Raw genomic sequence first — 15,661 nt, 5'->3', positions numbered from 1 at the left:
TACTATGTTTGAGACTAATAGTTTAAAGGTGTCGATGGGAGCAAAATAAGACAAGAGTCTGTTGATGTTATGATCCTAACTAGCAAAACGACCTTGAGGATCAGTATAGAGAAAGAACTCAATTATTATTATTTTTAAACATAGCTGCCCACGTATATCTAATCTACACACAACCAAATTGCCCAGATAACTCGAATCACCAGATGCATCATAATGATCGTAGATGTTTTAACTTACTGTTAGCTGTAACCTACTAAGACTGAGTATATTTGAGCAGTAAATTCATCAATGTTTAGAAACTAAATAGCCTGTTGAAGTAACGGTGTATAATAAAGGTATAAAGACAAAACCCTACCTTGTGACAGTCGCAATTGCAACTATGCACAGTGACATTTCAAACGGCCCACATTTCGGGGGAGTGGTCAAAATGTTGTTATCCAGAGTTTTGGGATCTAGATCGCTGTAAACTAGATGGGTGGCTACTCAGAAACACGCAGACAATGAGAGAATGACACACTGCAGGCATTGACAGAGGGCTCACAGTTCTGGTCTGAGTCTTCAATCAGGATTCGCAGCTTCTGGACACAGAGCTGAGAGAGAGAGAGAAACATGCCATTACCATCAATATAAACCTTTCCAAACAAGCTCCAGTATTGGCACGTGCGCACAGCAATTCTGCACATTCACAGAAAGTGGGTGAAACCCACAAGCCATAGAACCCAGCTAATTTCATTTGAACAGTTTGAATTTCTATACATTTTAGGAGCTCAGAAATGAATGCTTTTTAATCACAATTTCACTAGCCTGCACAATCTTTTGGTGTTCATCTACTGATAGACTTGTGATGATAAAACAAAGAAGATGTAAACAGACATTGTTATCAAAAGTGGAAAGCGTTCACATCATTAGCTACAAAAGAGAAAAAGTGGACATGGTGTCTGGGACTTACCTGAATACTAGCACTGTGATTTGGCATCCCAGAGGACAGGGAAATCAACACTGAAACAGAGGACAAACAATAAGATCCTGCTGTGCCAACAACTTTATATACATGTCAAAAACTAAATGTTCACTGTTAGAGCTGTGTTCTTGAAATCTCAATGATGTTTTTCATTTCATATAAAACAAACTGCATTGAGTCAACAACCTCCTCAGTAGCACATCAAAGGCACAAACAAAACTGCCCACACTGAAGACTATAGACATGGCAAGGTGTATAATATACATTTACATTTTTTATAAAAATAATGTTATGAGAAAATAGCTTGGTTCAACTGCGCACATCTTCAGTTTATACACAAGCTTCACAAAGATGTACGGCTACCCAGCACACAGATAACCAGACGACTAAACAGAGATACAAGAAGAACAAGTGAAAAGAGGAATACAGACCTGCTATCACAGTGTTGACACATTCATATAGAAGTGACATAGCAGAGGTACTGTGAGAGGAAGAAAGGGTAAGAAAAGGGGTAGAGAAAGACAGAAGGTCAATATTTTCCTCATACAACTTTTTGTGATTCAACAAAACCCATATTGGTTGTGGAATCTCTGTAGGTGTCTCACCTGTGGATGAGGTTTGTTAAGGGTTCTATCAGCTTCTTCCCCAAGCGAGGCTCCAGGGGTGTGAGGGCACCAAACTGAAAAACACACGTCACCATTACACACACTAAAGGAACAACACCTCTCCATGTTGTGATAAGGACAATCATTTGTAACTTCCACTGACTCACTAACCAGGTTTCCATCCAACCTTTATGTGGGTAAAGTATGTCGGATAAAAAAAAAAGTCAATACAGGCCTGATGTAAACAGCAAATGTTGGTAAACATTCCAAATATCGACAAAACAATATACGCTAGAAAAGGTGAGATCTTTGTGTGTCGATAAAATTAATAATGAGCAAATATTAATACAATAACCATCCAATCGAACGCGATGAAGTTGTATGGTCCTCCCACTACGACCCAAGGAAGCATGCTGATTATTAGGCTACAGATTAATATACAGTTAGCTCCAAAAGTATTGGAAGAGTGACACATTTTTTGATGTTTTGGCTCTGTACTCTAGCACTTTGGATTTAATAGAAGTGAATTGTAAATAACGTAGTCATTTTGGAGACACTTATTGTAAATAAGAATATCAGATTTTTCTAAACACTTCTACGTTAATGTGGATGCTACCATGATTACTGATAATCCTGACTGAATTGTAAATAAAGACAAGGGAGAAAGTTAGAGGCATAAATATCATACCCTCCAAGAAATGCTAACCTCCCCTGTTATTGTAATGGTGAGAGGTTAGCATTACTTGGGAGTAATTACTTGGGGGACTACTTTAATAATTAATTTGTATACTTTTGGTCCCCTAAAAAATGGGGGGACTATGCTGTAATTTCTCAATGGTTTGCCCGCGATGGATGAAAATACCCCCAGATTAAAGCGGACAGTCTTCCCTTTAACCTCGTAGTTATTGTATCATTTCAAATCCAAAGTGCTGGAGTACAGAGCCAAAACAACAAGTATTGGGACATTGACCATTTCTTTGTAGCTCACTGTTATTTTTTTATTTTACCAGGTAGGCTAGTTGAGAACTAGTTCTCATTTACAACTGTGACCAGGCCAAGATTAAGCAAACAGTTTGATACAAACAACAGAGTTACACATTAAATAAACAAACATACAGTCAATAATACAGCAGAAAAAGTCTATATACATTGTGTGCAAATTAGGTAAGATAAGGGAGGTAAGGCAATAAATAGGCCATGGTGGTGAAGTAAATTAATCCCAATTCAACGGCTCAGACACAAGAGGCATGTGGCAGGGTCTACAGTCAATCACGGACTACAGGAAGAAATCCAGCCCAGTCACGGACCTGGATGTCTTGCTCCCAGGCAGACTAAATAACTTTTTTGCCCGCTTTGAGGACAATACAGTGCCACTGACACTGCCTGCAACGGAAAAATGCGGTCTCTCCTTCACTGCAGCCGAGGTGAGTAAAACATTTAAACGTGTTAACCCTCGCAAGGCTGCAGGCCCAGACGGCATCCCCAGCCGCGCCCTCAGAGCATGCGCAGACCAGCTGGCTGGTGTGTTTACGGACATATTCAATCAATCCCTATACCAGTCTGCTGTTCCCACATGCTTCAAGAGGGCCACCTTCGTTCCTGTTCCCAAGAAAGCTAAGGTAACTGAGCTAAACGACTACCGCCCCGTAGCACTCACTTCCGTCATCATGAAGTGCTTTGAGAGACTAGTCAAGGACCATATCACCTCCACCCTACCTGACTCCCTAGACCCACTCCAATTTGCTTACCGCTCAAATAGGTCCACAGACGATGCAATCTCAACCACACTGCACACTGCCCTAACCCATCTGGACAAGAGGAATACCTATGTGAGAATGCTGTTCATCGACTACAGCTCGGCATTCAACACCATAGTACCCTCCAAGCTCGTCATCAAGCTCGAGACCCTGGGTCTCGACCCCGCCCTGTGCAACTGGGTACTGGACTTCCTGACGGGCCTCCCCCAGGTGGTGAGGGTAGGTAACAACATCTCCTCCCCGCTGATCCTCAACACTGGGGCCCCACAAGGGTGCGTTCTGAGCCCTCTCCTGTAATCCCTGTTCACCCACGACTGCGTGGCCACGCACGCCTCCAACTCAATCATCAAGTTTGCTGACGACACAACAGTGGTAGGCTTGATTACCAACAACCACGAGACGGCCTACAGGGATGAGGTGAGGGCCCTCGGAGTGTGGTGTCAGGAAAATAACCTCACACTCAACGTCAACAAAACTAAGGAGATGATTGTGGACTTCAGGAAACAGCAGAGGGAACACCCCCCTATCCACATCGATGGAACAGTAGTGGAGAGAGTAGCAAGTTTTAAAGTTCCTCGGCATACACATCACAGACAAACTGAATTGGTCCACTCACACAGACAGCATCGTGAAGAAGGCGCAGCAGCGCCTCTTCAACCTCAGGAGGCTGAAGAAATTCGGCTTGTCACCAAAAGCACTCACAAACTTCTACAGAGGCACAATCGAGAGCATCCTGGTGGGCTGTATCACCGCCTGGTACGGCAACTGCTCCGCCCTCAACCGTAAGGCTCTCCAGAGGGTAGTGAGGTCTGCACCACGCATCATCGGGGGCAAACTACCTGCCCTCCAGGACACCTACACCACCCGATGTTACAGGAAGGCCATAAAGATCATCAAGGACATCTACCACCCGAGCCACTGCCTGTTCACCCCGCTATCATCCAGAAGGCGAGGTCAGCACAGGTGCATCAAAGCTGGGACCGAGAGACTGAAAAACAGCTTCTATCTCAAGGCCATCAGACTGTTAAACAGCCACCACTAACATTGAGTGGCTGCTGCCTACACACTGACACTGACTCAACTCCAGCCACTTTAATAATGGGAATTGATGGGAAATGTTGTAAATATATCACTAGCCACTTTAAACAATGCTACCTTCTATAATGTTACTTACCCTAACATTATTCATCTCATATGCATACGTATATACTGTACTCTATATCATCGACTGCATCCTTATGTAATATATGTATCACTAGCCACTTTAAACTATGCCACTTTCTTTACATACTCATCTCACATGTATATACTGTACTCGATACCATCTACTGTATCTTGCCTATGCTGCTCTGTACCATCACTCATTCATATATCCTTATGTACATATTCTTTATCCCCTTATACACAGTGTAAGTCAGTAGATTAGGAATTGTTAGTTAGATTACTTGTTGGTTATTACTGCATTGTCGGAACTAGAAGCACAAGCATTTCGCTACACTCGCATTAACATCTGCTAACCATGTGTATGTGACAAATAAAATTTGATTTGGTTTGATTTGAAATTACGATATAGCAATTAAAACACTAGAGTGATAGATGTGCAGAAGATGAATGTTCAAGTCGAGATACTGGGGTGCAAAGGAGCAAGATAAATACAGTATGGGGATGAGGTAGATTGGATGGTCTATGTACAGGTGCAGTGAGCTGCTCTGACAGCTGGTGCTTGAAGTTAGTGAGGGAGATAGGAGTCTCCAGCGAATGAACTTCACAGAGTAGTGAAAGTGCAAGGTGATGAGTTTGATGTTCCTTTCCAATTTCATATCGAGGGTCTTATTCTGGTGACATTATGATCGATTCCTGGCTGCAGCTTGACAAATAATCTTGCTCTTATCCATAATCTCATAATGTAGGCTAGCCTACCCACACTGTATCTGTGAGCCGTTGGCTAGAGTGCTTGTGCCAAGACACAAGTAGTCACATTAACTATTTAGTGCAATAGTTTGAGATAGTTCTATCGGTAGTGTTGAAAATTTCAATTTTTTATTCGGTACATGTAAACTTCTATATCATAACGCATAGCTTTCTATCCACAAACAGTCAGTTTGGTGGAAACACTGGACATGGTGGAAAAATGTGCATATTTAGTAATTTCTTTGTAATTACGATCTTGTCTCATCGCTGAAACTTCACAACGGGCTCCGGAGAGGGGAAGGTCGAGTCATGCATCGTTCAAAACATTACCAGCCAAACCACGCTTCTTAACCCGGAAGCCATCCGCACCAATTTGTCGGAGGAAACACCATTCGACTGACAACCGAAGTCAGCCTATGTGCATATTTTTTAGGCTGATGTAAAAAATGCTCACATGAAAATATCACCAATAGGATGGAAACCTAGCTACTGACAGTGATTTTCACAGCTCCCTTCCTGTTCACTCACCAGCTTGATTATCTTGATGAGGACCCAGTTGTTGGTGGAGGAGGTCATGAGCTTGAAGAAAAGCGGGGCCAGAGAAAGGTAGTTCTTAGGGTTCCTCCTGGCCAGCTCACAGATGACATTAACAGCCGCTGACTGGACCCCTGCAGGAAAGAGGCATCACACAGATGAGATCAATAACATCCATGCTGAAGGAATCATTAGGACACAAATTAGATAAAATACATCCAAAATACTTAAAACAGCTTCCATCCAGTTAAGACAATCATTTCCTTAGTTACTGTATACTTTATGATTCTAGGTGATAAAATGTGTCTGGCCCCAACCAACAGAGTAGGCAGGTATGTACTAGTCTCTCTCACCAGGGTCAGGATCTTCCAGTTTCTCCTTCATCCTGGGGAAAGCTGGGCGCAGAGACTCGGGGTACTTCAGGAACACCTTGTACATGATCAGGACTGCCTTCTTCCTGATATAAGGCTTTGTGTGGGACATCTGCAGCACAGACCGAGAGAAAGAGGTCAGAGAAGCATGAAACCACAGACAAAAATATGCAGCAAGAACTCTTGAGCTGGAGAAAGTAACTCACCAGAGTCATGATGTCATTGGCCAGATCCCGAGCCAGGTCAGGGGTCACGAAGCAGGAGAGGCCAGTGAGAGCCACGCCGGTGTCGTACTGGTTAGGACTGCTCAGATCCTGAAAGAAAGAAATGGATGTGAAAGAGGTAGGGAAAGTGAAAGAGGAGAAAAAAAAAGGATAGGGGAGGGCAGGACATGCACTACATGACCAAAACTATGTAACATTGCATTCCAAAATAATGAACATTAATATGGAGTTGATCCCCCCTTTGCTGCTATAACAGCTTCTACTCTTCTGGGAAAGCTTTCCACTAGATGCTGGAACATTGCTGCGGGGACTTGCTTCCATTCAGCCAGAGGAGCATTAGTGAGGTCAGGCACTGATGTCAGGCATTTAGGCCTGGCTCGCAGTAGGCGTTCCAATTCATCCCAAAGGTGGGGTTGAAGTCAGGGCTCTGTGCAGGCCAGTCAAGTTCTTCCACACCGATTTTGACAAACTATTTCTGTATGGACCTTGCTTTGTGCACAGGGGCATTGTCATGCTGAAACAGGAAAGGGCTTTCCCCAAACTGTTACCACAAAGTTAGAAGCACAGAATCGTCTAGAATGTAATTGTATGCTGTAGTGTTAAGATTTCCTTTCACTGTAACTAAGAGGTCGAGCCCGAACCATGAAAAACAGCCCCAGACCATTATTCCTCAGCCACCAAACTTTACAGTTGACACTATGCATTCGGGCAGGTAGTGTTCTCCTGGCATCCGCCAAACCCAGATTCGTCCGCCGAACTGCCAGATGAAGCGTGATTCATCACTCCAGAGAAAGCGTGTCCACCGCTCCAGAGTCCAATGTCGGTGAGCTTTACACCTCTCCAGCTGACACTTGGCATTGCGCATGGTGATCTTACGCTTGTGTGCGTCTACTCAGCCATGGAAGCCCATTTCATATCCTGACGAATAGTTCTTCTGCTGATGTTGCTTCCAGAGGCAGTTTGGGAAGTCAGTAGTGAGTGTTGCAGATGATTCTTTACACGTTACAGCACTCGGTGGCCCTGTTCTGCGAGCTTGTGTCGCCGAGCACTTCGTGGCTGAGCAGTTGTTGCTCCTAGATGTTTCCACTTCACAATAACAGCACTTACAGTTGATAGGGGCAGCTCTAGCAGGGCAGAAATTTGACAGCTGACTTGTTGGAAAGGTGACATCCTATCCACGTTGAAAGTCACTGAAATCTTCAGTAAAGCCATTCTACTGCCAATGTTTGTCTATGGAGATTGCATATATAGTGTAGCCGGTATCAGAGATGGTCTTTAATACATCATAGACAGGTAGGCCAAAGGTGCAAGATAAAAACAAGTATCACTGACCTTTCGGATCTGATTGGTTGTCAGCATGATTACATCAGTGCTCTCATGAAAGCACTGGGAGGCGGCCAGGTAACCAATTCTCTGAAGAGAGGAAGCACCATATTTAACCTCAAACGCTCTCGAATATCCCACATTTTTAAAAATATACCACACATACAGATTATCTTGCCTTGTATGTGAATTTGGAGGAACTCATGACTTCCACAATGTTGAATGCAGCCCAGCTGACGTCATAGCCCAGCATCTGCAACTGTTAACGCACAAGGGGAGAGACAGAGGGAGTCAGAGCACTGGACATCCACTACATTGTCCCTGTGGACAGTGAGAGCTCACAGGCTAAACGCATTCTCAAATAGCTTTTCCTGAGTATGGGCAGTATTCAAAGTAGCTGTTATCTAGCAAAAAATAATACATAGCAGGCCTAAGATATAGCTGAAGTGTTTTTGGTTGTGCATCTGTGTTGTTGTTCACAGTGAGGGCAGTTTCAGTGAGGGGTGCTGATCTGTGATCTTACGTAGGTGAGCTTGCAGACGGCATTGGACTTGACAGCAATATTGTCCTGCTTGAGCTCCTGCTTGATCTCGTCGATGCAGGTGGAGATGTATTTAGCCTGAGCGGAGACACAGAAACCAGACAGGACATCAGACTGAATGACAACCTCCACATGATACTCACAGATTACTTTTCACCACTGATTTACCTCAGTGAACCAGCTAAAACACAGGCTAAGGGGAGCAGTCTTACAGCAATTGAAATTTCATTCATTTACACATATATAAAATAAAACGTTATAAACCCAAGCTTCTGATCACATGTGTTTTAGGCTTGTGAGGGTTTTCTGTCTATGATTGAATGGGTGTGCCAAGCTTGTAGCGTCATACCCAAGAAGACTTGAGGCTGTAATCACTGCCAAAGGTGCTTCAACAAAGTACTGAGTAAAGGGTCTGAATACTTATGTAAAATGTGATGTAAAAAAAATATGTAATAAAATTAGCAAAGGTATATAAAAAGTCTACCTGTTTTTCTTTTGGCATTATGGGGTATTGTGTATGGATTGAGGGATAAAAAAAATATATAAAAAAATAAGTGTTAAACATTTTAGAATAAGTCTGTAACGTAACAAAATGTGGAAAGAGGGAAGTGGTCTGAATGCTTTCCAAATGCACTGTACAAGCTCCTGAGTGGTGCAGCGGTCTAAGGCACTGCATCTCAGTGGTCGAGGCTTCACTACAGACCTTAGTTCGATTCCAGGCTGTATCACAACCGGAAGTGATTGGGAGTTCAATAGAGCAGCACACAATTGGCCCAGCATCGTCCGGGTTAGGGTTTGGCCGTCATTGCAAATAAGAAATCGTTCTTAACTGACTTGAATAGTTATTTAACAATGTTTTTTTTTAAAGCTTCCGTAACAAAAGGACACATTTACAAACTACCTGTTTTTAATGGGTTTGTTTTGGGTCCACACTAGTAAGTTAACTTATTCAAATTATACAGTCACAGAGGATTTTCTTCTGAATAACTCGTCAGGTCATTGAACTTTCAGGCAACTTTGATGCAAGGCTTGATCACACCTGTAGTGACTACTTGTATCAGTTATGCCCATTGCTGCTTATCCATTGTTCACTAGACATATCAAATACCTTCATCGATACCACAAAACAAATATATAGTTTTACTCCAATCTGGCAACCCTCATAAAACCCGACACAGCACCAGTATCCCAAAGTATTAAACAAAAACAGCATTGGCATTAATAAATTAAAAAATAATACATCAAATATTATACTTATTTTGGTGACAACCTTGGTTGATTAAAATATTGGGTTGTTAACACATTTGTTATGAATGATGTCGCACAAAAATGTGTGTATTATCACACAAATTAAACCACACAAACACACAAAATCTGCTGAAATTCTTTTTGTACATATTTGCACAAATTGAGTGTGAGATTATGTTGGCTGTGAAATACTTTGAAAACAGCTACTGCAGCATCTATTTTACAATACATGTGATCATACTTGACTATTTTTATTCACAAATGCCAGTGAAATTGTCACACTGTGGAACTCTGACCACCCGCCAACGTGGGTGGTGAAATAGACACGCCAATGCCAAAATATACCCAAATTTGGCTGGTGTAAAATTTAGGCCCTGAATCAGATCCAATTGATATATTTGTAATTGTTGTTCTAGAGCCAAGACCTACAACTCTACAGCACAACAGGTTCCAAAGGAGGTATGGGGAGACAGTGGAGAGACACCATTTTTAATCAGGGGACATGAATAGGCAAATAAAATACCTGCCATACTTGTTAGTGTTACATATTGTCTTCTAAAAATCTGGGATTTAATGTCAATTGCATTAAGTGTGCCTTCACACCTTCCTAGATGTGCTTGCCTTCAAAATGAGGGAGTGACAGAATAGATGGATCTGTGTTATTTCCGTCAGCATATATGTGTAAAGTAAATCGAGAGTGTCCATGAGAAACCTTGGGCAGAACACACAATTAATATTTTAGTGAGTTTTCCACTGTTGGCTGGGTAACCACCGTATCTAGGTATGCAGGGTTGGGTTACACAAAGGGGAATGCATTAGGACCCGAATCAAAAGATCATGGCTTAGTACAGTGGTCAAATACAATCAAAGTTATGCTTTCTATGTGTCTAAGCAATGGACAAAATCATCACAAAACATGAACTTTCTTTTGCCAGATAACTGCCAGGGCATATTAGCACTCAGTGGCCACAACAACTCTGCTGAAACCAGCAGCAGTGACCAGTCAAGGTGTGTATAAAAATAACCCAAGATAGACAACTTGAAATGTTAGAACAGGTAAACTCGATGTCACACCTAGGCCTAAATCTCATTCCCAACTCAACATTTCTTAGTAGGCTTGGTCATGCTCACTCTGCTGCTTAAGAGCATTCAGCAATAAAATACTCCCCATGTCCTAGCTACTGACTGGCATCATTTTATTGAATGGTGGCAATATATTCAGCCTAAGAGCATAATGGTCTCTGCTAAGTGACATAATTTCTTAAACCTAAAGGAATTCATTCTGGAGTAACTTCTTCCTCCAAAACCTCATCCTAACAACAGTGCACTGTCAACCCACAGTGCGCTGTCGACCCACTCTGTATGGATGCTGATTCTGTGATGATCCTAATTAGCCAAACACCTTCACTGACATCATTCTGAAAACACTGGCGCAACACTCATGAAGACAGGAGCACTTCTACCTAGCATAAAAGCTGTCAGTACGTCACAGGGAACTATACACAGTTGAAGTCAGAAGTTTACATAAACTTAGGTTGGAGTCATTAAAACTCCTTTTTCAACCACTCCACAAATTTATTGTTAACAAACTTTTGGCAAGTCGGTTAAGACATCTACTTTGTGCATGACACAAGTCATTTTTCCAACAATTGTTTACAGACAGATTATTTCACTTATAATTCACTGTATCACAATTCCAGTGGGTCAGAAGTTTACAGACACTAAGTTGACTGTGCCTTTAAACAGCTTGGAAAATTCCAGAAAATTATGTCATGGCTTTAGAAGATTCTGATAGGTTAATTGACATAATTTCAGTCATTTGGAGGTGTACCTGTGGATGTATCTCAAGGCATACCTTCAAACTCAGTGTCTTTGCTTGACATCATGGAAAAATCAAAAGAAATCACAGAAAAAAAAATTGTAGACATCCAAGTCTGGTTCATCCTTGGGAGCAATTTCCAAACGCCAGAAGGTACAATGATCATCTGTACAAACAATAGTACGCAAGTATAAACACCATGGAACCACGCAGCTGTCATACCGCTTAGGAAAGAGACGTGTTCTGTCTCCTAGAGATGAACGTACTTTGGTGCTAAAAGTGCAAATCAATTCCAGAACAACAGCAAAGAACCTTGTGAAGATGCTGGAGGAAACAGGTACAAAAGTATCTATATCCACAGTAAAACAAGACCTATATCAACATAACCTGAAAGGCTGCTCAGCAAGGAAGAAGCCACTGCTCCAAAACAGACATAAAAAAGCCAGACTACGGTTTGCAACTGCACAAGATCGTACTTTTTGGAGAAATGTCCTCTGGTCTGATGAAACAAAAATAGAACTGTTTGGCCATAATGACCATTGTTATGTTTGGAGGAAAAGGGGGAGGCTTGCAAGCCAAAGAACACATCCCAACCGTGAAGCACGGGGGTGGCAGCATCATGTTGTGGGGGTGCTTTGAACTGAAAAAGTGTGTGCGAGCAAGGAGGCCAACAAACCTGATTCAGTTACACCAGCTCTGTCAGGAGTAATGGGCCAAAATTGACCCAATTTATTGTGGAAAGCTTGTGGAAGGTTACCCGAAACATTTGACCCAAGGTGAACAATTTAAAGGCAATGCTACCAAATACACTCAATTAGTATGTAAACTTCTGACCCACTGGGAATGTGATGAAAGAAATAAAAGCTGAAATAAATAATTCTTTCCGCTATTATTCTGACATTCCACATTCTTAAAATAAAGTGGTGATCCTAACTGACCTAAAACACTGAATTTTTACTAGGATTAATTATCAGGAATTGTGAAAAACAGAGTAAATAACTGGCTAAGGTGTATGTAAACTTCTGACTTCAACTGTATCAGGGGTTATTGAGGTTGTGCCCATTAAGGATATATTTGTGTAAACATTTTCTTGTATGAATATTCAAGTTTTCCAAACCACATTGAATATCTTCTGACGTTGCTATTCAGTATACATAACTAGTAATCTACAACCACCATATTACTAAAGCATGATTATGACAGTGTGTGAATTTATATAAGCCCATCATCAGGTGATCTGTCTGACTTGTTGAATATCAGTTCACTTTATCTGCATACCTGTACAAACAAAATTAATTAAAGTTGGGGAAAGTGTGGTAGCTTAAGGGTAAATTAAATGGGAACCTTTTTCAGTCTAGGCTGTCAGAGGTGTGTGGAAGAAGCATCCTTTCGTCCACCTATGCAACGTCACTGACTGAAGCTGTAGAGGCCTACAAAATAAAATAGCCTTCTAGATCTTGTTTGCATGTCTCTGTTATTTGTATTAGTGCAATAGAAAGCCATTATACGCAAAAGTAACTTTTTAACTACTGCCCGTTAGCAAATAAATTAAGATAATAAAATAGTGCTGAACAAGACATATGCGTTATCATTCCGCGCATCATCACCAGCTGAGGTGATAGCTAGGAAACGAACTAGCCAAAACTAACTAACTAAAGTTTGAATGGTTGCTCGGCACATTATCGGTCAAGGTGATCGCCTGAAACCAACTGCCACGAGGCGTAACAAGGTAGCGCTTCACCACCGGTAAGAAGTAGACTCGTGCAAGACCGGACAACCCGATTCGAAGGGGCGATGAAACCTACCGTTATCAAGCTAACGTTAGTTAGCTACTCATATGACGATTATTATGGAGTAATGACAGTTAACGAGTCGACTAATTAGACAGCTAGTCGTTATTCGTGCATTTACAACTCAGTCTTGGTTAACTTGTTATAACGTTACATAGTTTTGTAGTTTATCTGCATATGTGAATAGCAGCTTGCTTGGAATAGCATATTACAGCCGTGCAGAAAGCTAACGTTGGCAAGGCCATCAAATAGTATAGTAGGTGATCTGGCTAACGTTAGCTATTTTGCAATGAGATGTTACACGAATGTTTACTTACTGACAGTGTGAAATCAGACATGAACGAAAACACAACTAATCGTTTTACCTCATCTTCCTTGTGATTCCTAATGCCACGTACTAAATCTTGAAGGTTTTTATCGAACATCCGATCGATGCTCCCTTTAACAATCTTCAACGCCATGGCTGTTGGCTAACTTTTGTCGCTTCTGTCCTCGGGGACAAAGTAGACGTCTTTTGGTTGCGAACCGGTCCGCAAGACAGTCTCTCATCCACCCGGGTACCGTCTTTCCGTGGTTCGTAACTGTTTATTAATCCCGGCCAGAGAAGGCGAGGCCAGATGGGGCGTCCTATACTCCGCTGACAAAATGGCGTCTAAAGTCAGCTGACTGGTTGTATTCATGTGGAATTCTCATTATGGAAATCAATTAAATTAATGATATACGTCTAGTACGCAGTTTGTGAATGGATGATAATTATTTTCCAGTCATATTCTCTATGCAAAATGCAATTATTCACCAAGTCTGTCAGTGTGTTTATGTCCAATTTTTGCACAGTATGTAGCCTTTGACCTTCTTGCCTTTTTTTTGCCACAGCCAACTCAATGAGCATTATGCATGACAGCACAAACACATGTAAAAAATATGGCAATTCATTTGTTATATAACTTGCATAAATATATATTATCTCATAAAAAACTATTCCACACTGCTGACCAGCGATCATAGGCCCATAGGCCCATATACAGTGCATTCGGAAAGTATTCAGACCCCTTGACTTTTTCCAAATTGTGTTACTTTACAACCTTTATTCTAAAATTGATTATACCGTTTTCCCTCATCAATCTACACACAATAACAAAAACAAGTTAAGATTTTTTTTTGCAAATTTATACACACACACACACAGAGACACATACATATACATATATAAATAAACTACAAATATTTACACAAGTATTCAGACCCTTTTTCAGTACTTTGTTGAAGCACCTTTGGCAGTGATTACAACCTCAAGTCTTCTTGGGTATGACGCTGCAAGCTTGGCACACCTGTATTTGGGGAGTTTCTCCCATTCTTCTCTGCAGATCCTCAAGTTCTGTCAGGCTGGATGGGGAGCGTCGCTGCACAGCTATTTTCAGGCCTCTCCAGAGATGTTCAACTGGGTTCAAGTCCGGACTCTGGCTGGGCCACTCAAGAACATTGAGACTTGTCCCGAAGCCACTCCTGCATTGTTTTGGCTGTGTGCTTATGGTTGTTGCCCTGTTGGAAGGTCTGAGGTCCTGAGCAGGTTTTCATCAAGAGCTCTCTGTACTTTGCTCCATCTTTCCCTCGATCTTGACTAGTGTCCCATTCTCTGCCGCTGAAAAGCATCCCCACAGCATGATGCTGCCACCACCATGCTTTAACGTAGGGATGGTGCCAGGTTTCCTCCAGATATGACACTTTGTATTCAGGCCAAAGAGTTCAATCTTGGTTTCATCAGACCAGAGAATATTGTTTCTCATGGTCAGAGTCCTTTAGGTGCCTTTTGGAAAACTCCAAGTGGGCTGGCATGTGCCTTTTACTGAAGAGTGGCTTCCGTCTGGCCACTCCACCATAAAGGCTTGATTTGGTGGAGTGCTGCAGAGATGGTTGTCCTTCTGGACGGTTCTCACATCTCAACAAAGGAACTCCGGCGCTCTGTCAGTGTGACCATTGGGATTTTGGTTTACTCCATGACCAATGCCCTTCTCCGATTGCTGTTTGGCTGGGCGGACAGCTCTAGGAAGAGTCTTGGTGGTTCCAAACTTGTTCCATTTAAGAATAATGTAAGCCACTGTGTTCTTGGGGACCTTCAATGCTGCAGACATTTTTTGGTACTCTTCCCCAGATCTGTTCCTCAAAACAATCCTGCCTCAACGCTCTATGGACAATTTCTTTGACCTTATGGCGTGGTTTTCGCTCTGACATGCACTGTCAACTGTGGGATCTCCTATAGACAGGTGTTTACCTTTCCAAATCATGTCCAATCAATTGAATTTACCAAAAGGTGGACTCCAATCAAGTAGTAGAAACATCAAGGATGATCAATCAAAACAGGATGCACCTGAGCTCAATTTGAATTTCTTAGCAAGGGTCTGAATACCTAGGTAAATAAGGTTATTTTTTTTCTAAAAATCAGTTTCTGCTTTGTTTTTATGGGTTATTGTGTGTAGATTAAATATATTCAATCAATTTTAGAATAAGGCTGTAATGTAACAAAATGTGAAAAAAGGAGAAGGGTCTGAATACTTTCCAAATGCACTCTTATTCACTGCA

General features: G+C 41.8%; 1 protein-coding gene across 3 annotated transcripts in view; it reads right to left on the bottom strand.

Moving 5' to 3' along the window:
* The window catches only part of LOC135556494 (AP-3 complex subunit delta-1-like), a 42,486-nt gene extending 28,755 nt beyond the window's left edge, over window positions 1-13,731 (bottom strand). For all 3 annotated transcript variants that reach the window (XM_064989737.1, XM_064989739.1, XM_064989738.1), the window contains exons 1-11: window positions 13,450-13,731; window positions 8,210-8,305; window positions 7,865-7,945; window positions 7,696-7,776; window positions 6,346-6,453; window positions 6,122-6,251; window positions 5,763-5,902; window positions 1,567-1,640; window positions 1,393-1,442; window positions 950-999; window positions 542-590 (exon numbers count right to left, since the gene is read on the bottom strand). In XM_064989737.1, the coding sequence (XP_064845809.1) occupies window positions 542-590; window positions 950-999; window positions 1,393-1,442; window positions 1,567-1,640; window positions 5,763-5,902; window positions 6,122-6,251; window positions 6,346-6,453; window positions 7,696-7,776; window positions 7,865-7,945; window positions 8,210-8,305; window positions 13,450-13,545 (955 nt within the window). In that variant the 5' untranslated portion in view covers window positions 13,546-13,731. The remainder of the gene's footprint in view (window positions 1-541; window positions 591-949; window positions 1,000-1,392; window positions 1,443-1,566; window positions 1,641-5,762; window positions 5,903-6,121; window positions 6,252-6,345; window positions 6,454-7,695; window positions 7,777-7,864; window positions 7,946-8,209; window positions 8,306-13,449) is intronic.
* Window positions 13,732-15,661: the final 1,930 nt, after the last annotated feature.

Source organism: Oncorhynchus masou, chromosome 15 (genome assembly GCF_036934945.1).
Source record: "Oncorhynchus masou masou isolate Uvic2021 chromosome 15, UVic_Omas_1.1, whole genome shotgun sequence".
Lineage (NCBI taxonomy): Eukaryota > Metazoa > Chordata > Actinopteri > Salmoniformes > Salmonidae > Oncorhynchus > Oncorhynchus masou.
The sequence above is the reverse complement of the archived record's forward strand: the minus strand, read 5'-3'. Positions and strand labels throughout refer to the sequence as shown.